Consider the following 21,751-nt stretch of genomic DNA (forward strand, 5'->3'; position numbering starts at 1 on the left):
AAAGTCCGACACTGTTTCCACTGTTTCCCCATCTATTTCCCATGAAGTGATGGGACCGGATGCCATGATCTTTGTTTTCTGAATGTTGAGCTTTAAGCCAACTTTGTCACTCTCCACTTTCACTTTCATCAAGAGGCTTTTTAGCTAACCTTAAAAGAAGAACACTATGTTCCTTGGAAAGTGCAGGTGACATTCTGCAAAGGAGAAACATTGGGGACAAAGGGCAGAGGTGGCAGTGAGCATTTCGCTTTAGGAATTGCACAGTTGAGCTTAATTAGAGTAAGTAGTACATGTTGAGGCATCATGAAAAATGATGCCTCAAAAAGACATCTCCATTCAATTTTACAGCCATAGATTACCAAAGGCCTCTCATCTTAGAAGATATAATATATGACAGAGTAAATAGTAGAAAGACATAGTAAGTGTTCACATAACGAATTGTGTGTACATCTATTCAGGCCAAACATTAAGTAAGTAAGCACTTACTATAGAAAGGCAACATACATTCTCCAGAGATCTCTATCAAGTGGCATGCAAATTAAAAGCTGTGAAATGAGGTACAAAGTAACACACATTGTAAAAGAGGAAAAATTATAAAGTTCATGGTATTTATTACAGAGGGCCTAAAGTGGAAAGCAGGTTATGGTAGTTAACCAGAGTCCGAAAGCTTTAGTTGGAACCCGAAGTCTGCCTGTCCTTTACTAACTATGAAGCTATAGGCAAGCTACTTATCCTTTATAGGATTGTCTCCATCTCTGAACTAACTGTTGTTGTTAGTTTGTAATGAAAGAATTAACATATGTAGGGCTTCGTGTGCTTGTGCGTGCGAGTTAGAGTCGTGTCTGACTCTGTGACACTATGGACAGGCTCTGTCCATGGGATTCTCCAGGCAAGAATACTGGAGTGGATTGCCATGCAGTCCTCCAGGGGATCTTCCCAACCCAGGAATCAAACCCATGTCTCTTATGTCTATTGCCTTGTCATGGTTCTCTACCTCTAGCGCCACCTGGGAAGCCCCCTCATGTGCTTAGAAGATAGCAATCATTCAATGAATGATACCTTGATTGTTGAAGCCTTCATCCAGGAGATAATGTATGAGATAGGCCTTGAAGGATAATTAATGAGTGTAATTGCAAAGATGAGAAAGAGTTTGCAGAAGTAATTAACATTATGAGCACAGACAATAAGAATGGAAGTCTAAAATACTGCCAAACAGGAACTCAGTTTGATGGGTTTTTGGTATCTGGGAGTTCAGGAAAGAGATAAAGTTGAAAAGGTAGGTTGAAACTAATTCATGGAGGCGCTTGATAGTATGAGGATCTAAATCTTTCTTTGGAATGTGTTCGAACACAGGAGTTTGAATCTCCAAGGAGATTAATCTGTTGTCTATGTACCAGCGGTTTGGCAAAAGAAGAGAAAACCAGGCTTGAGGCTTCTATTGTGTTGGTCAAGGGGAGAGGTCATGAAAGCAGGAGCTAGGAAGTGATAGTTGGAATGATGATGTGGAAGCACATGTGATAGCCAGTACAGAAGCAGAATTAATAGGATTTGGCATTTGATGAGATGAGAGAGTAATGGAGAAAAATGAACCAGAGATGATGCCAAAATTTTAAGTATGAAGGATATGGATATGGTGGTTATAACATTGTATGTAAAAAAACTGAGGAGTAGTACCAAAACTGGGAGGGAAAATGACGGTGAGCAAAATCTGTGAAATACTGAATTTCCAATAAGGTGTTTAGAGATACTATAATAATAAAGACTGTCATAATTTGGAGGAGGACATGACTTCAGACAAAGACTTTGGAGTAACTGTTATTACAAAAAACAAAGTAGATAGTTGAAGGCATCAAATGGCCAATGGAAAGGAGAAAAAGAGAAGAGAAACCTGAGAGGACTAAATTAAAAGAGCAGATGGCCACAGTAGATAAAGGAGGAAGGGGCTTCTAGGAAAAATGATCTGCCGAGTCAGATACTCCAGCTGAAGAACCAAGAGGAGATCTGAGAATAAGTCTCAGAACTTGACTATATTACTCTTGAAGGGTTCAAGATAGAATGATAGCTGAATGAGTCGCTTTTCAGAGTGTTAAGAAAGATTAGAGGTGATGAATATTGAAGAGAACAGATATGAAGTAGTTTGAAGAGTTTGGCTGAGAAGGGATTTTTTAAGAAGACAATTGGGTAGATTTGAATTTATTTTGAGATACAGAAATCTGCAGTCCTTAGAAAATCAGAGAGTAAGAATGGGTTTAGAGAGTCATGAGGGGCTTCCCTGGTGGCTCAAATGGTAAAAAAAAATCTGCCTGCAATGCAGTAGACCCAGGATCAATCCCTGTGGTTGGGAAGATCCCCTGGACAAGAGAATAGCTACTCATTCCAGTATTCTTGCCTGGAGAATTCCATGGACAGAGCCTGGTGGCCTACAGTCCATGGGGCCACAAAGAGTCAGACATGACTGAGTGACTAACACACAGAGTCATGAGAGTGTGAGAGTTAAGGTATGTGGGAGCAAGACTGTTCGGGACCTAGAAGGAAGCTGCTCAAATCCTGGTCATAGGAAAGGAGATGAAAACACTGTTGCTGACTGAGAAAAGAGGAGTGAGTTGTGACATAACAGACTGAAAGGAACAGGAAACATTTCAAATAGTTTATCTCATGTAGTCTGCTTTTTGTCATAGAGCTTTTCTTACAGTTGCATGCTCTATAGATTTTTGTATGATGATAGAAATTAGTAGCTGGAAATTACACTAAATATATGTCCCATTGAGTTTGTTTGTGTTGAGGAGATGGTGTATCAGGTAAAGCTATAATAAAGGAGAGATGGAAACATGCAAAGCTCTAGGTGAATTTTACTTCTCTGATTATTACATTATCAGCTCTATCAGTAGAGCATCTGGTAATAAATCCTATTGATCTTCAACTCCAACAAAATACCCCATTACTATTCTTTATAGTGGCACAAGTTACTAGCTTAGTGACTCATTTATTTTATTACTCTTTTATTTTTTATTAAAGAATCAGTAAGATTCATAAATGTAGAAATAAAGCTGGGCAACATCTTCTTTAAAATTTGTTATGGGTTTCATATTTTTAATACATAATGAACTGAACATTGTAAATTTCTTTCATAGTTTTCATATAATGTTTTCAATCTGGATTTTTACCATAAATTATCAGTAGAATGTCTTTTTTTCTTTTTTGCAAGTTATCAAACATTTCTAATCCCTTGAAAATTGACAACTTCATCTTGCTATTTTAAAAAGACTGGGCTCTGGACTTCCCTAGTGGTCCAGTGGTTAAGAATCTGTGCTTCCACTGCAGGGATTTGTGAGTAAGATCCTGCATGCTGTGTGGTGAGACCAAACAAAAAGGAAAGAAAACAGACCAGGCTCAAAACAATTAAGAAATCTTGTTTAAAAAGAAAAAAAAATTATTAAATTGTAAAGTGACTAAACTGCCTCAACCTTAGATTTATTTGGCTCCAAAACCTATGTTCCATCTTCCATCCAGCTGCCAAAAAAAGGTAGATGTGGCTTAGCTTGTTGGAATATCGTAAAAGGGATGAATGAAAAAAATCAGGAGAGGCAAATATCAGAAAACAGGACACTTTAAGATACTTACGTACGAAGGGAAGAAGCAGAGAGAAAGACAAGGCGTGAAGGTATAGGGATTGTATTTGTATTACTTTATGTCTACAACTGTTGTCTTCTTTCCTAGCCTCTATTAAATGATCTCATATCTCCCTAGATTTTGTCTGTATAGAAGTTATTACAACTTAATTCAATATTCTGGTTAGTGTCAAACTACCCTATTAGACTGCAAGCATAATGAGGGCAGGGCCATATCTTTTTTCTTCACCACTTTTGTCCCAAAACTTAACACTGTGCGGGTGGGGAGAAGAACAGTATTGGGGGATGAGTGGGTGATCTAGGATACAAGCTCAGGAGAGCCTCCAAGCCTCTATTCTTCAAAATAAAAGAAAATGTGATGAAGGAGAATCAACTAGTAAAAGATAGATGAGGGAAAATAGAATGTATAATATCAGGTAGAATTAGATTTAGAAGAAAGAAGTTGTTGCTGCCCCAGAGGCTGTCCAGCACCTTGCTGCTTTGAACTCTGCTGGTTGAGCACCTTGTTTTCATACAGATGGAATACCTCAGGCAAGTCTATACATGGATGGTCTGACCCATGGGGGCAAAATCATTAATAGCGAATTGATTCTCTGTATATCAAATCCTCTGAATTAACTTCTTAAATCTTGAGGTATAATATTTTGAATGTCATGTGATAGATTGCTATAAAGTAGACATTTAGTTCTCTTCAATCCAGTTATAGATTTTCTGTGGCATATCGCCTATCCAAACCATTATACAGAAATTGCATAAATCACAGAGGACATTTAGACACAGGTTGTGACAATTTAGTATGTCTTGTTCACTCTTAGTTCTTATTGCTTTTAATCTTGGTTGTATTTTCCAGGCCTCCAAAGCTGGGAACCATACAATTTGCCTTTTAATTTGTCTGAAGATCCCTGATCTTCAGGGATCTTCAAATTTTGTTCAAATTTGTGTTTAAATTTTGGGAAGGGAAATTCTGGTAGTTAAGTTCTCAGGTCAGGTCTTATGAGGGTTGTCTCAGTGTTTTCTAAGATGTGTTGCAAATGCTCAAGTTATACTGCTTGTTTTGGATGTGGGAAATGGCAACCCACTCCAGTATTCGTGCCTGAAAAATCTCGTGGACAGAGGAACCTGGAGGGCTGCAGTCCAGAGGGCTGCAAAGAGTAGGACACAACTGAGCAACTGAGCACACATTCAGTAAAATGGGAAGGGAACTCACTCTGTGGGATAAGCTCACTGCACTGCTTTTACTCTGCTAGTAGTAACGAAGACTCTTCCAAAGAGATTCAGAATGTTGGAGGTTGGATATGAAGTTCAGGAGTACATTTTTTTCCTTTTGTTTCCTCTGGATCATTCGCATGCATATTTATAAAGAAATGAAAGTGAGAATGATTCTTGAATGCTGTATCTGATTATAAACTGCATGTTTGACATTGAATATCTGATTTTAAAAATATGTCTTTGTCCTCCATTTCTGTTTAGGCACTCTTCTTGTGTTTAACCCTTCTACATGCTATTTTTGCATTTGCCTCTTCCAAAATTTTGAACCCTTATTTCAATTAAATTGTACTTGTCAAATTTTGAATCTGCATATTTCAAAGTTATTTGAGTTTCTGTTGGTGAAAAAGTGATTGCTTTAGTCACTCAGTCGAGTCTGACTCTTTGCAACCCCATGAACTGTAGCCCACTAGGGTCCTCTGTCCATAGAATTCTCCAGGCAATAATACTAGAGTGGGTAGTCATTCCCTTCTCCAGAGGATCTTCCCGACCTAGGGATCAAACCCAGGTCTCCTTCATTGCAGGCAGATTCTTCACAGTCTGAGCCACCATGGTAGGGATATATAAATTAGATTTGATCAATATGTTTTTTTTTTTTAAAGGTCTTGAAAATATTTTATTTTATTTTTTTTTAATTTTATTTTATTTTTAAACTTTACATAATTGTATTAGTTTTGCCAAATATCAAAATGAATCCGCTACAGGTATACATGTGTTCCCCATCCTGAACCCTCCTCCCTCCTCCCTCCCCATACCATCCCTCTGGGTCCTATTGTATATTAGCTTATTAGGAAAGTTACAAGTATTCATGAAATGAAGCATGACTTTTTTACTTTAACATGAACTTAGGAATGTCTTAGCTCACAATATAGCTGTCATGCTGTGTAATTGTTTCATTTTCTTTGAATTATGCAGATTTTGAAAATAAATTTTAAAAATAAATATAATATGTAGTTTGACTAATTTTTATAGCACATGTAAGTTACCTTGACTTTCGAGGTTTCCCTGGTGGTTCAGCTGGTAAAGAATCCACCTGCAATGAGAGATCCCTGGGTTGGGAAGATCCCCTGGAGAAGGAACAGCTACCCACTCCAGTATTCTAGTCTGGAGAATACCATGGTCTCTTCCATGGGGTCGTAAAGAGTCGGACATGACTGAGCAACTTTCACTTTCACTTTTTCCTTTTATTATTTAGACAATATTGAACAAATATCTGTCTGAAGTTTTTATATTATGATTCCATTATAAGTTAGGAGCTTAGAAAAATACATAGTAATTTCACTTCCTGCAGAATGCAGAGAGCATTTTGTTCAGTATACAAAATAAAGACCACCATTGTGTTTCCTCAGAACATCTTACTTAATTCTTAGTTATCAGTAGCCATGCTTAGTGTAATCCCTACAGCAATTTTGATAGTTCCACAGCAAAATAGTATAAGATAAATTTGGTAAAATACATTTATAGATTAAACTGTATCTGTAGTTCCAGAGACCATTGAGTTCACTAATAATCATTGGAGTGTTTTCATCTTTATCATGGCAAAATTCTCAATTTTATATGCATATCTTGATTATCTTGATATCATTAATTGCTATTGAATTAAATAGAAGAGTAATCTTCTTTGTAAAGAAAATTCATTTTTATTAATAACATAGGTTCATGAGAAGAAAATTATATGCATCAATTTCCCTCAATTTACTTCCTTTTTTTCAATTTTACTAAGGAATAATTGACAAACACAATTGTATATATTCAAAGGGTATATACATCACATCATGATGATTTGATATACTTATTCATTGTATGGTGATTACAAAGATCAAGGTAATTAACACATTCATCACCTCAAATAGTTAACTCTTTTTGTTTCTGGTGAGAATGCTTAAATTCTACTCTGAGCAATTTTCAAGTATACAATATTTGAAATATATTAACTGTAGTTACCATGCTGTATATTAGACTCTCAGAATTTATTCTTCTTATAACAGAATTTGTACCTGTTGACATACATCTCCCCAACCACCAGCCTCTGCCAATCACTATTCTATTTTGTGAAATCATCTTTTCTTTCTTTCTTTTTTTTTGGTTCCACATATTAGTGAAAGCATACAGTATTTGTACTTATCTGTTTGCCTTACTTCACTAAGCATATGCCCTCCTGGTTTATCTGTGTTGTCTCAAATGACAGTATTCCCTTTCTTTGATTGGCTGTATAATATTCCATAGGATACATACCACAATTTCTTTATCCATTCATCTGTCATAGTACATTTAGATTGTTTCCATAGTTTGCCATTAGTGAATAAAGCTGCAAAAACATGGAGAGGCAAATACTGCTTAGAGATAATGATTTCAGTTCCTTCAGGTATATACCTAAGAGTGGGATTGCTGGAGCATATTGTAGTTGTTTTGGGGGCTTCCCTGGTAGCTCAGCTGGTAAAGAATCTGCCTGAAATGCAGGAGACCTCAGTTCAATTTCTGGGTTGGGAAGATTCCCTGGAGAAGGACAGGGCAACCCACTCCAGTATTCTTGGGCTTCCCTGGTGGCTCAGACAGTAAAGAATCTGCCTACAGTGCGGGAGACCTGGGTTCGATCTCTGGATTGGGAAGATCCCCCGGAGGAAAGCATGGCAACCCACTCCAGTATTCTTGCATGGAGAATCTCCATGGACAGAGGAGCCTGGCAGGCTGCAGTCCATGGGGTCGCAAACAGTCAGACACAACTGAGTGACTAAGCACAGCACAGCATACTGTTTTCCATAATGGTTTCATTCTCACCAATGGTGCATAAAGTTTCTCTTTTTCCACATATTTGCCAACAATTTTTTTCTCCTATCTTTTTGATAATAGCCATCCTAACTGGTGTGAGGTGATACCTAACTGTACTTCATTTGCATTTCTCTAATGATTATTTTGATTACTTGCTTTATTGTAACTGAGTTGTGTGAATTCTTTATATATTTAGGATATTAATCCCTATTATATATGATTTGCAAATATTTCTCCCATTCTGTTGGTTGCCTTTTCAATATATTGATTTTTTTTCTTATTTGTACGTAATTTCACAAAAATTTATATCTATAAAGTATATGTTACATGCATGTAGACACATACCTTTTATGTTCTTCTATTGTTGTTGAGTTGTTTGAACATTCAAGCAGAAAGGCACAATGGCTTTCATAAGAAAAAAGTATAGAAGAATGAATCAAACATTTGTAATATTAGATAAGATATGAAAATGAGTGAAAAAGAAGTATTAAAATGGCTAGAGGGGTAAAAGCAGATGCTCCAACTGGTTTCTCTTAAAAATTCCAAGTCGTCTGATGAATGTTATTGCAGCAGAGAATGACATGTGGAAATGTAAGTTTTTTTTCACATACTGCATAATCAACACTCTTTTTGAGTGCCTATTTTGCATCAGGCATTACAGATAAGAGGTCACAGTTTCAGCTTTCAAAATGTTTACAACATCAAGAATTTAAGTTTTATACAACAGAAATTTTAAAAGCTACATGATAAGTAATAAAATACATATGCATGGGAAGACAGAGAAAGGAATATCTTGATTTTCCTGGGAGACTCAAAGAATCTTCATGTATGAGGATGTGTTTTGCAAGCAGAGAGATCAGGGGCTTTCTAGAGAGTGAAAAGAGTATATGCAAAGACCCAGAAAAGTTAAAGAGTTGTATGTTTTCAGGAAATTTAAACAGTTTTAGTGGTTAGAACATACATTGAAAGCCTCATCTTGAAAAATCACTGTCCTGATGACAATAGAATAGAAGGGAAAATTTTGAGCATTGTAGTATGATTTACTTTGCTAGCTAGAAAAATCACTCTAACATGGAATAGAGAATCCACTTTTGATAGAAAGAGTCTATAGAAGGTATAATAAAGATAGGCTTAGTAGCAGATAGTAGTGAGAAGTTATTCCAAGAAGTGACTCAAGTGCTGTTGTGGTTGAGTCACTGGAAACTTCTACAGGAAAGTAATGAAGACCCATCAGATATGAATAAGCTGTGTAGACTTTAACATAAAAATGAAGATAGCCGGGGCACAAAGTATTATTCATTCTCAGGTGAATAAAATTGTCATTCCTTTAAAGAATTAAGTTATTGATTGATTGTCATATAGTCAGCCTGAAACGGTAAGCTGAAATCCTGTATAGTTCAAATTCTACTAGCGATCATAGTGTTATCTGAACTTTAGGGGAAAGATAACGGATGACTTGGGCAATAATTCTGTGCAGGCATCAGGGAGAAGGCTAGTCACTATCTATTCATTGAGTTATCCCATTAAAGGTAATTTGCATAATGTTTAAAACTAAAATTATTGCCAAATAGGAGACTTAGTTCAGTGCCTAACTTATATTAAGCATCCAAAAGATTTTAGTTATTAATGAAAAACAAAGCAGCAAAACTTCTGTTTGTCTTTCTTGGATTGTGAAGGAAAAATTATATATGAAAACTGGTTGTTACTGACATTATGAATCTGTACTCTGTCACCCTGAAATTGGTGAGTCACGTGTCTTAGCCCATTTTTCCCACTAAATCTAAATTATGTGATTCTGTGTATTGAGTGTACTTTTGTTTGCATTTGAGTATGTGTCCATATAAATACGTACATAAAAATTTTAGCACTCATTCAGAATGTCATTGCCTGAAATACGAGGTCAGTAGGAACTCAAACACACATTTTTGTTTTACTTTAAATGCTTAAAGACCAAATGGAAAAGAGTTATTTTTACTATGAAAACATCAATTAAATTTGCACTGAGAGAAATATACCCAGAATGACATCACAGGAAATAAAATAAGATTAAGGAAATGGACAGTTTTCAGGAACAAGTCATCCCAAAATAGGAATTGTTGATAATCAATTAGGATGGACATAGTCTTAAGGCAAAAATGCCAGCTATATGTGAAGTATGTCCCTCTAGAGGCCAATATTCACTCAGCTGTTAAAGATATTTATTAAACTTAAAAAGTTCTGGTAACCACAATTACATAACAGTAATAATATTCTAGTCTAAAATAATCTTGGGTCATTTTAGGTAGAGACATATAAAAGATTTCAATGGCGTGCATTTACTGCTAAAGTTAGAAGTAATATCTCCAAAATATACAGTACTTATTTAGAATTATTGTATAACAGGCAAGAGGATCTCTTTTGGCAAAATAATATTACTGCTTCCTCTTTTACAAATGCAGGGCTGATATTACCTATGATGAGAATGTTTGTCTCCTCTGAGTAGTCCATGACTCAGAAGCAAAAGTCATTCTGCAACCCCAGCCTTCACCCCATTAAATCTGTTCTATTCTTTGGCAGCTGTTTTTGCCATTTACGTTGAAAGCAGATGGGGAAAATGCAAAGAACTGTCAGTTTTATTGCCATGTATAATCAGCATCTGGGCTGTATGTTACAGAAACAATCAGTCCAAACTCATACTTTACTGGTGGTGTAAAAACCCTTTTTGAGTTTCTCAGACAGCTTTCAAATTAAAGTGCTCTTTTTTAATCATGTTGATCATGGAAACAGCAACCATTTGTATTGCTTTTTCAGCCTCCATAAGAATGATGCATGAGTGTAGGTCTTTAAAATACAGTTATGAGTTATCTTCAAAAAACCTGTCTTGCTAATTTGTTTAAAAATGTGTTTTGAACCATAAATATTTATTTCACATTAGAGATCAAGTCATGTATCAGATTTATTCCTTTATATAATCTGTGTGTTTATGTGTAACTAATATTTGCTATAGATATTATATAATGCCATATGTTATATATTACATATATACACATATATATCCTCATTTTTACTTTTCCCACTATTTTTGGAACTGGAAAAATACACCATATATGTTTTCTACATCTCATGATTTATACCAAAACATTTATAGCAGGGTTTATTTTCTTATTTTTCAGAAAGAGAAACAGACACACCGAGAAACCAACAGTAACGTTTGCAAGGTCCACAGAGCTAATCAGTGGCAGATCTAAATTTAACCCAAGCCTGTATAAAGCTCATACTTTTACTCACTGAACTACATGTTCTTAATCTTTATAGCTATACATACACAAAACATAAATGCCTCTTGGGGAGAGCCATTTCAGCTTTGGCATGTGGATGTTATTTTTTAGAGTTTGTCAAAATAATTTATTGAAACTAATGCTTGAATATTGAAAGCTAGTGAGCTGAAATAAACTAATGTTCTTTAATTCAGTGTAAATGTCTTCGGAACTAGTTGGAATTTTTAATCACCCAATTACAGTGTATGTCTTACACTTTCCTGATATAAGATCTGTTCATTGGTAACTGTAGTAGAATATTTATATGTCACAGAGCCCAGCTATACCTGCATATAATTTCCATGTTCTAAGAGTCCATAATGTTACAGCAGAGAGATTTACTGATAATTTGCTATTTTCTACCATCTTTGAAATAGACACCAGAACGTGATGTATATTGGTAGCTGTTTATTCTTTAGAAACTCTAAATGTGTGAAAACATATTTAAAATAAAACAATAATTAGAGAGCAAGAGAAAAAGATATATAGGAATAGGGAGGAAAGGTCTTCACTGGTTAAGCATACTTGTGAATATTTTTATTGGAGCAGTTAGAAAATTGTCTTCTAACTAAAATTGAACTTCTTACTAAAACTCCCTTCTGGTTTTGGTGAAGTGTAACAGCAAATTGCTTTCAGATATACTTATACCCAGTGATGAAATGTTTTGGAATTATTCATGTAGATTCTGAGGAGTAAGATTCTGGCTTTTTTTATATGAAAAAGGCTTCTTTTATCACATAGGGTTTATAAAGTTTTTTGTTCTAAATCTATTTTTACTTTGAAATTCAAAATATTGTTTTCCTTTTATGAAGGACTAGCATTTGCAAGGCTCTTAATTATGGTGGATTTTATCTTTACCATGCAAATATATCTCAGCCATTACACTATCTGTTTTTGTAACCCTGGAATGTTTTTAATCAGATTCTTCATGGAACAATGGATTTAAATTTGTACTCTGTAAAATTCAGCAGATTCTCTGCTATTAAAGTAGAAGATTAGAGAATAGCAAAGTAAATTTCATTTACTTTATTTTTTTAACCTTCATCTGAAAACTCTAATTTTTTCTTCCTTATTTTTTATAATCTGGTTTTAATCCTTACCTCTTATTTGAAGAAGAAGGGCAATTTTTGACATTTGTGTTGTTTGTCGTTTGTCAAATATATTATGAAGTTCTTGTAATAAAACACAAAACTTATTTGTCCTAGAGACCTAAAAGTTTACAGGAAGTACATATTATTTTATTGTTTGTCTACTGAAGACAAAAAATAGACATTTTTAAGCATTTTAAAATTTACTGGTTGACATCTGTCAGTGGTAGAATATTTTCCTGCATGAGAATCTGTCCCTTTGAATGAAGAAGGCAATTACGTTGTGCCTTAATGGATTGCTAGACAGTGCCATAAAAACCAATTAGCTGCTAAGTCAATGTAAATGACCATATAAGTTTTGTTTCAAATACTTTTTTTTTGGAACAAGTTAGAAATAAATAGATAAATACAGAAGAGCATAGTTCAGCTTTCTGTTGCTTATGTTATAAATGCAATGGATTGCCATGTGAAAGTAAGTCATGGCACATTGCAATATGGAATAATATATGCAGCATTGCTATATTTAAATTACTATTTTGCATATAAAGTTAAATATTATTTCATCATGAGTTCTTTTCATTTTATAAATTTTTGAGTATATATTTTCTAAAAAAAATAAATAGCCTCACTCATTATGTCTTGTTGTATTTTAGCAGGAATAGTTATCAATGAAATTAATTGCAGATTCAACACAAACCAAGTTACAATAAAATATATTTGAATGCCATTAGAACAATTAGTGATCATTGTAAGTACTCCAGTACTCTTGCCTGGAAAATCCCATGGGTGGAGGAGCCTGGTAAGCTGCATTCCGTGGGGTCACTTAAGAGTCGGACACGACTGAGCGACTTCACTTTCACTTTTCACTTTCATGCATTGGAGAAGGAAATGGCAACCCCCTCCAGTGTTCTTGCCTGGAGAATCCAAGGGACCGGGGAGCCTGGTGGGCTGCCGTCTATGGGGTCACATAGAGTTGGACACGACTAAAGTGACTTAGCAGCAGCAGCAGCAGCAGCAGCAGCAGCAGCAGCAGCAGCATAAGTATTCTAGGTTCTGAGAATTTAAAATAATAAATGAATTTTTGAATTCATCATTTAATTTTAAAGATTCTAAATATGTGAAGAAGCTTTTTAGTTATGATAGGTGATAGAATTTGTTTGGCCATATTTGTGGTTAATATTGACATTTCAGAAATCTTAGTACTGAATAGCATAGTTTTAAAAAAGCTTGCATTGAACAAATCAGTTGGAAATTTAACTGTAAAATTGGACATTTTATTAATAAAATGTCCATGAAGGTATAAACATATCTATACTTTCAATCACTAATGAACTCCAATTATGTAATGTTGCCCTGAGTAGTCATTAAATATTTGCAGGTTGAATGAATGAATAATTGCTGATTCCTTATTTTAAGAAGCTGAAATTGTATTTATAAAAAGTAATTGCATGATCTAGTTTTGCATGACTGTTAAAATAAAAATACTATACTAGACACTAAGAATTTTTATTTTTTCTCATCATCACATTATATTGAGAAATCTTTTACAAACTGAAATGATGTTTCATTGACCTAGATTTGAAGAAAGTCCTTTAATCAATAGTATTCCATCTATAGCTTGTTTTTATTATATTTCATTTATGACATTTTAAACTACTCAAAATCCAACTACAAGAATGGATCACAAAAAAATATGTCACTAAGCCATCAATTCATAAAGTTGTAATCAATAAATGTAACAGTGAAATTGTTAAAGTAGCCTTTGCTATGCTTTGGGCTTTTGAAGAAAGTAACCCTTTCTTAAGACCTAGATAAATAATCCAGATGCCAAATCCTTATTTTATTCATAGGATTTATTTGTTTTCTTCTAGGGTAAATCAGCCCCTTAGGAGCTAACAGCCTGGTAGAGGAGGGATATGTGAAAAATTAATACAGTCAGAGAAGAACAGATGCGTTTAGAAGAAAATGCTCTTGAGTAGAGAGAAAGATACAATTAACCATACCAAAGAAAGTAAAGGAAGGCTTCAAAAAAAGGCTGTGTGCTAGTCATCTTAAAATAGCTGAATATTATTAATAATGATGTAAACTTATTATTAATTTCAGTGGCTAACAATGAAGAATGATTAAGAAATTATGGACCATTTTGACAGTCATCAAGAAAGCCTAAAAATAAGGTCTTCCAAAGATTTTTATGATTAGGAAAACATTGGAGAAGGCAATAGCACCCCACTCCAGTACTCTTGCCTGGAAAATCCCATGGACGGAAGAGCCTGGAAGGCTGCAGTCCATGGGGTCGCAAAGAGTCGGACATGACTGAGAGACTTCACTTTCACTTTTCCCTTTCATGCACTGGAGAAGGAAATGGCAACCCACTCCAGTGTTCTTGCCTGGAGAATCCCAGGGATGGGGGAGCCTGGTGGGCTACTGTCTATGGGGTTGCACAGAGTTGGATACGGTTGAAGTGACTTAGCAGCAGCAGCAGGAAAACATAGATGATACTATATTTAGTGTAAAAGATTCAACTCAAAATTCTCTATACAGTAAAATTTCAGTTATATAAAATAAATATATATACATAAAAACAAGTAAAATTCACTGATCTGAGTGATATATTATGAGTGATTTTAGTTTTCTTATTTATGTATTTCATAAATAGTTTAAGCTTAAGTTTGTCTTTAATATGAACAAAATGACTTTGCTTTTTGGAGGGGAAGAATCATGATTAACATTGCAGGTCAGAGAAGAGATTTTTCCTTTTGTGTGAGAGAGGAAAAGGACAGAAACTTGGGGAATAACTCACTTTAGAGGACTAGAAAGTGAAGCCATAAGTTAAAAAGAGAAAAGCAGGCCAAGAATAAGTAATATACAGTATCACATCCCAGGGAAAGATTGTTCACAGTATCAAATGCTACAGTGAGTTCAAGAGCAACAAAGATTGAGAAAGCCCATTGCGTGTAGGGACAAAGAGGTCAGATGGTGAACCCTGAGACTATCGAAGAAAACGTGGTATTGTAATAACAGATTTGGAATCAGAAAAGTACAAAATTTAAGAAATTTGACTTAAGCTCCTAGAAATATTTTGTTTTGATCTGATGTTCATTAAAAAATGTTTGTAATACATATAAATGTCAAAGTATTACCAACATTCAATAAAAATGAATTGCTGTATATGATACATATATAGCCTATAAATTGTCTATATATGTATATTCTATTTATATGTAAATATACTAATGGGCTTCCTAGGTGGCACTAATGGTAAAGAATCTACCTGCCAATATAAATGTATATGCGTATATATATGTATGCATATTTTTTAATTCAGATGACAAAATGGAACTCATGCCAGGTATTTCAGCAGATGGGTTTAGTATGATGAATGAGTCAAACAGCTGTAGAAAGGGACACAGAGGTTAGAAAGCTGCTTCCACCTCCAGGGCTGTAGGGAACTAAGGAGAAGGTAGTGTTATACAAAGGCAGGAGCTAGTCCTTAGCAGGAGCTAAAATGAAATGAGACCTCTGCTGAGGACACCCCGTGAGGCAGAAAAGGGGAGAATACTCTGACTTCTCCCCTCGTCCCGCCTTCAGTCTCCCACCCTGACCACGTCTCACAAAAGCCAGCCCTTGAGCCTGCACCGTGTGGTTCACGGGCATCAGCTCTCTGGGATGCGGAGCAGAAGTGAGAGAGGGGACGGGAAGTGTACATGAGCATATTTGTACAGGTAGAGAGGAGGCTGAGAAACAGCATTTTTAATGGACTAAAACATTTACCAAACCACCCTATGAAATATACTATTTTGCGTCCTTCGTAACTAGATTGGTAAAATCTTGTCTTTGATTGCAGAAGTATGGAGTAGATAAAGTTAGAGGGTTATTTTCAACTTGCAGATTATAGTGTATCATAAAAATACTTCAGTTGTTTTTAAATGCACTTTCCTGCAGTGGTTTTCACATGAAATATTCACATAACGGATTGACAGAGTCCAGAGAGTGTTACCAAAAATATCTGTAGTACTTACACATTTAAAAGTCAAGATTTTGCCTCAGAAGCAGCTTCAAAATTAATTTTATGCATATAACAGTTTTTTCAACCTATAACATGCTTTCTGTAAAGGAAATGGCTTATAAAATTTAATATTCAACAATAATGTCTTTTGTGGAAGAGTTATAGTTATCTCTAAAACATGTTCTACATCTCTTCAGTGTTACAACATATTTCTCTTATTGATATTGAACTTGGTAAAATATATTCCCAACATAGATGTTCTCTCTTTTATACAAAGTCCAGACTTAAATATTAATGAACCCACAATGCTTAAAAACCAAAATCTTCTTATTGTTTTCACAGTTGCTTTGTTTTTACTCCCAATCTTGCACCATGTTTAGGGAAAAGCACAATTAATTTTAATAGTCTTTTTAGAGAAAAAAGCAAGAATATATCACTCAGGAAGCATATCACCTTTGCTTCTTGACATGACTTGAATTAAACATATCTGAGAGCTCACATTTCTATTTAAAAATTGAATATATTTTTCATTGCAGACGTTTGGAACAGAACTCAATCAAGGTCATCCCTCCTGGAGCTTTCTCACCATATAAAAAGCTTAGAAGAATGTGAGTGAATAATATTCTGAAATCAATGAAATTTTAAAAAATTATACAGGTCATGAACATGCAAAGACATCCATTTAAGTATGAATATTTAAGTGTTTGACAGCTTAAATATTAAGTGATGTGACTATCTGGTCGCTAGTTCTATAATAGTGTAATGTTAAAAGCTAAAATATTAATTTATTAAGTTCTCTGTAATTTAGCATACTAATTCACACTAGTGTGAACATATGTGGTCAATATATTATGCAGTCAAATTCTTAACTGTTCTGTTTTCAAAAATAAGACATGCCGTCTTTAATAATAATTTAGAAAAATAGCCAATAATTGATTTAAAAGTGTGATTTTTTAAAAAGTTTAGGATGCTTCAGATGTTGCAAATATTATACACATATTGATAGGTGCAAAACTGATGTGTAAAGGCAATAAAGAGCTTTCTCCTGCAGTAAATCTCACTGACATTCTATTTAATTTAACCTAACCCTATTTTTAATCTTAGCGACCTGAGCAATAATCAGATCTCTGAACTAGCACCAGATGCTTTCCAAGGACTACGCTCTCTGAATTCACTGTAAGTATTGACCACATAACTGAAGGAAAGTAGAATGCATTAGGAATAATGCCTCTATATTTTAAATTTGGATTTAAAGAATATGTTCCTTTACGTGCTTTACTATGCATTATTAACAGTATTAATTATTATAAATCATTAGTGAATTTTATCATTTTTATGGAGAACTGCTACCTGTCACTAAAATTGGCCAATTTTTAGGGGTTTATATTTTAGAATTCGATAGTTTTACTGTTTAGAAATCGAGTATGAACCCCTTTTTCGACAGTGTTTTCTTACAGAAGTAAAGGGAAAATGTTTACTTTGGAGGCTCCGCTCAGTACTGCATTTATAACCCCATCCTTAAACCCATAGTCACTGTCACTGGGGACAATTACAGTCCCGTTTAGAATGATCCTAGGTAAATGTGCAGAGAGCAGTGAAAGATGGCCAGTGAAAGGGCCCCCCTCCAGCCCTCTACTTCATCACCTTAAAGACTTCCCTGAAAGAACCAGCTTTAATCTCTCCAAGAACAAATAGAAGAAATATGGCAGCTTTTTAATGTCAAAAGGACTTCCAGATGGGCATATAAATTAAAGTGAATTTATAGAGACTGTTATTCCTTCAAATTTGTATAAAATCTTCAGAAGTCTGCTAAGTAGAGTATGTATTATTTCAAATTTTAACTTTAAAGTTTAAAAATGAAATCTGGTTTCTTTGTTTGAGGTGATGCTTAGAGAAGAGTTCTTATTGATGTAAATTACTGCATTGCTCTTAGGAACTTCAGAAGTCAATGGTAGCCAGTGAGAATTTTAGGATACACGTGTGTGATACTTAGATAAACACCTGGGGTTTGTAGAATACTTTACACTCATACCAAGGGGAGGAGATGTACCAGTTTATCTGGGTTGTAAATAGCCTCTTGATGAAAGTGAAAGAGGAGAGTGACAAAGTTGGCTTAAAGCTCAACATTCAGAAAATTAAGATCATGGCATCCAGTCCCATCACTTCATGGTAAATAGATGGGGAAACAGTGAGAGACTATTTTTTTGGGCTCCAAAATCACTGCAGATGGTGATTGCAGCCATGAAATTAAAATATGTTTGCTCCTTGGAAGGAAAGTTATGACCAACCTAGATAGCATATTCAAAAGCAGAGACATTACTTTGCCAACAAAGGTCCATCTAGTCAAGGCTATGGTTTTTCCAGTAGTCATGTATAGATGTGAGAGTTGGACCATAAAGAAATCTGAGGGCCGAAGAATTGTTTCTTTTGAACTATGGTGTTGGAGAAGACTTGAGAGTCCCTTCGACTGCAAGGAGATCCAACCAGTCCATCCTAAAGGAGATCCGTCCTGAGTGTTCATTGGAAGGACTGATGTTGAAGCTGAAACTCCAATACTTTGGTCACCTGATGCGAAGAACTGACTCATTTGAAAAGACCCTGATGCTGGGAAAGATTGAAGGAGGGAAGAGAAGGGGACGACAGAGGATGAGATATTTGGATGGCTTCACTGACTCAATGAACATGAATTTGAGTAGACTCTGGGAGTTGATGATGGACAGGGAGGCCTGGCGTGCTGCAGTCCATGGGGCTGCAAAGAGTTGGACATGACTGAGCGACTGAATTGATGCTGGTCTGCTTAGAAAATTGCAATTTTCTTTAGACCAGAAAAAAAAGGAAAACTATCACTTCACCTGCAGTGTCTGCCTAGGTTCATTTTTGTTTGTTTGTTTGTTTGTTTTTTAGTATATGAAGTCTAAAACCAGGGAAACAACTGCTGGCAGAAAATCTAAAGTGCAGCCGTTCACCCTTTTGGTTGACCCCATACCTTTTATTTATCTCAGTTACAGCAGTGACTGGCACATGGGCAAATGATGAACACTGAACAAGTTATCCACTCTTGTATTCTTGCCTGGAGAATCCCGTGGACAGAGGAGCCTGGCAAACACAATCCAAAGGGTCCCACAGAGTCAGACACAACTGAGGCAACTTAGCATGCACACACACATGAACAAGTAACCGTTGGATTCAGTTTAATTGGGCACCAGGCTTAGAACCTACAAAATTCCGGGCACATAGTGAATGTATAGTATTTATTGCTGAATGCATTACTTGAATGATATTCTATTGAATACCCAAATAGGTGCCAACTTGATCTGATCGTTTGTTCCCTAAAGCCCTCTTTCTCTTATTCTTGACCGAAAGACGTATCTTAGTATTGCTTTACCCTTTCTTAATGCCTTTACTCCTTGCTGCTGCTGCTGCTACTGCTGCTAAGTCGCTTCAGTCGTGTCCAACCCTGTGCGACCCCATAGATGGCAGCCTACCAGCCTCCCCCATCCCTGGGATTCTCCAGGCAAGAGTACTGGAGTGGGTTGCCATTTCCTTCTCCAGTACATGAAAGTGAAAAGTGAGAGGGAAGTCGCTCAGTCGTGTCCGACTCTTTGCGACCCCATGGACTGCAGCCTACCAGGCTCCTCCATCCATGGGATTTTCCAGGCAAGAGTACTGGAGTGGGGTGCCATTGCCTTCTCCTTACTCCTTGAGTCTGACAATATAGAATTCTCTTTTGTTCCTGTGTTTTTAAAATTGTTTCTTCTCTGACTTACATTTTTTAAAAAATCTATATTCTACATAAATGACTTTTTATGTCAAACCATATAACTATACCACTGGAATCTATACAAATGGTATGTCTACTTGTATAGTATAGTCACCCAGATTTATTTCCTTAAGAATTTTCTTCATATTTTATAATTTATCCCACCTCTCACTGACACCTTAAAAGGGAACAGCTTTTTCCTCACTCTGATTCATCTCTGTTGCATTGTCATTTCCCCTCCTTTCTGAACAGAAGTCAGGTACAGCTGCCAAACATATTTTGATTCTCATTTTAGCTTTTTCCTTTACATTTTATGATATCCATTTATTTCTTTTCAAAATGAATGTTTCTGGCTTTTAAAGTATAAATGCCCATTGTAGAGAATATTTTATGAAAATATAGATAGATAGATGCAAATTCAAATGACCTCTGGATGGAAAATCACCTGCAATCTAGAGATCGTCCACTTTTTTCTATGTATATATGAGTATATTTTTCTAAGTGAAATTATACTGTAATATATTCTTCTGTATTATGCTGTTTTAAACTTAATATCATATCATAAGGGTTTCCCAGGTGGTACTAGTGGTACAGAACCTGCCTGCCAACGCAGGGGATACAAGAGATGCGGCTTCGATCTCTAGGTTGGAAAGATCCCCTGAAGTAGGAAATGGCAATCCACTCCAGTATTCTTGCCTGGAAAATTCCATGGAAGAGAAACCTGATGGGCCACAGTCCATGGGGCCACAATGAGTTAGATGTGATTGAGCACAGAGCATACGCATAATATCATAAATACTTTCATGTCAACAAGTATTTCTTCAAACATGATTTTTATCAATGTGAAATATATATTTAGCTAAGCCCCTTCTTTAGAATCTGGAAATATTTTGTTTGTATTTCATTTTTCACCATTATAAATTAGGCCACAGTTAATAGTTAGCACATAAAAATATTGTATTTGTCTGATTTTTTTTTCTTAAACTCCTGAGAGAAACTACTTACTTAAAATTTATATACACATTTTTATAACTCTTGATTGTTGTTATGGTTCAGTTGCCAAGTCCTGTCCTACTGTTCGCAACCCCATGGACTGCTTAGAGAACAGCTACAACTCATTTGTGCCCTTAAAAATATAATTTCTGTCTTTTCCTTCACATTATTATGGTTCCTCCCCTCCTTTATGAGGCTGAGAATAGAAGGCCATCATTGCAGACCTGTTGTCAGTAGCCAGCATGATGAGTCAATCGTTTTCATTTCCTTGCTGCTGAAATCCTCTCATTTCACCATTTCTGTGAATAAGATAATTTCCTTAATTTATTCCTGTGCTAATTTTTACTTCATTTTCCTCTTCAAACAATATTTATTCATCAATCCAATGTTAGAACATCACTGTGTGCCAAAGCCTAGGCACTGGGTGTATTACAGTGATCGTCATGGTCCCTGCACTTCGTGGTTACACTTAGTGGCTAATGGGGGGAGGGGGGAGGACACGAGGATACATTCCTATTCATATTTCTTTGGGGAACATACATTTTAAAAATTCTGTATAAATATTAATGATCACTGTCTTTGCAAATTTTACATTTCTGATGTATGTACATTATATTTTTAAAACAAATATTTTACACTTATATGGATTCCTTTCACTCTTAACCATTATGATAATTCTAAATTTTACCCCTTTGAAGAACAACGGATTCCAGGTTAGTGTTCTCCTTTGTTATATGCTGTATTCTTTCATATATGAGCTCTGTGTATTTGTGTATAAAAACATGACAAATTAACTGTGGACATTTCTATGAAAGGACAGTAAAATTATAAAGTGTGTTAATTTTTCTTAGTTTTTTGTTTATCTATGGTTTCAAACTTTCTACCATAAACATACATCTAACCTATAATCAGGGGAGAAGCATTTCCAAATTGAAGTTTGTTTA

The 21,751-nt window shown here is 35.4% G+C and overlaps 1 protein-coding gene across 3 annotated transcripts in view; it reads left to right on the forward strand.

Annotated features, from left to right (window-relative positions):
• SLIT2 (slit homolog 2 (Drosophila)) overlaps positions 1 to 21,751 on the forward strand; it is a 404,995-nt gene that overhangs the window by 276,424 nt on the left and 106,820 nt on the right. For all 3 annotated transcript variants that reach the window (XM_010860216.1, XM_010860217.1, XM_010860218.1), the window contains exons 10-11: positions 16,591 to 16,662; positions 17,159 to 17,230. In XM_010860216.1, coding sequence (XP_010858518.1) covers positions 16,591 to 16,662; positions 17,159 to 17,230 — 144 coding nt within the window. The remainder of the gene's footprint in view (positions 1 to 16,590; positions 16,663 to 17,158; positions 17,231 to 21,751) is intronic.

Source organism: Bison bison, unplaced genomic scaffold, assembly GCF_000754665.1.
Source record: "Bison bison bison isolate TAMUID 2011002044 unplaced genomic scaffold, Bison_UMD1.0 scf7180017864464, whole genome shotgun sequence".
NCBI classification, from domain to species: domain Eukaryota; kingdom Metazoa; phylum Chordata; class Mammalia; order Artiodactyla; family Bovidae; genus Bison; species Bison bison.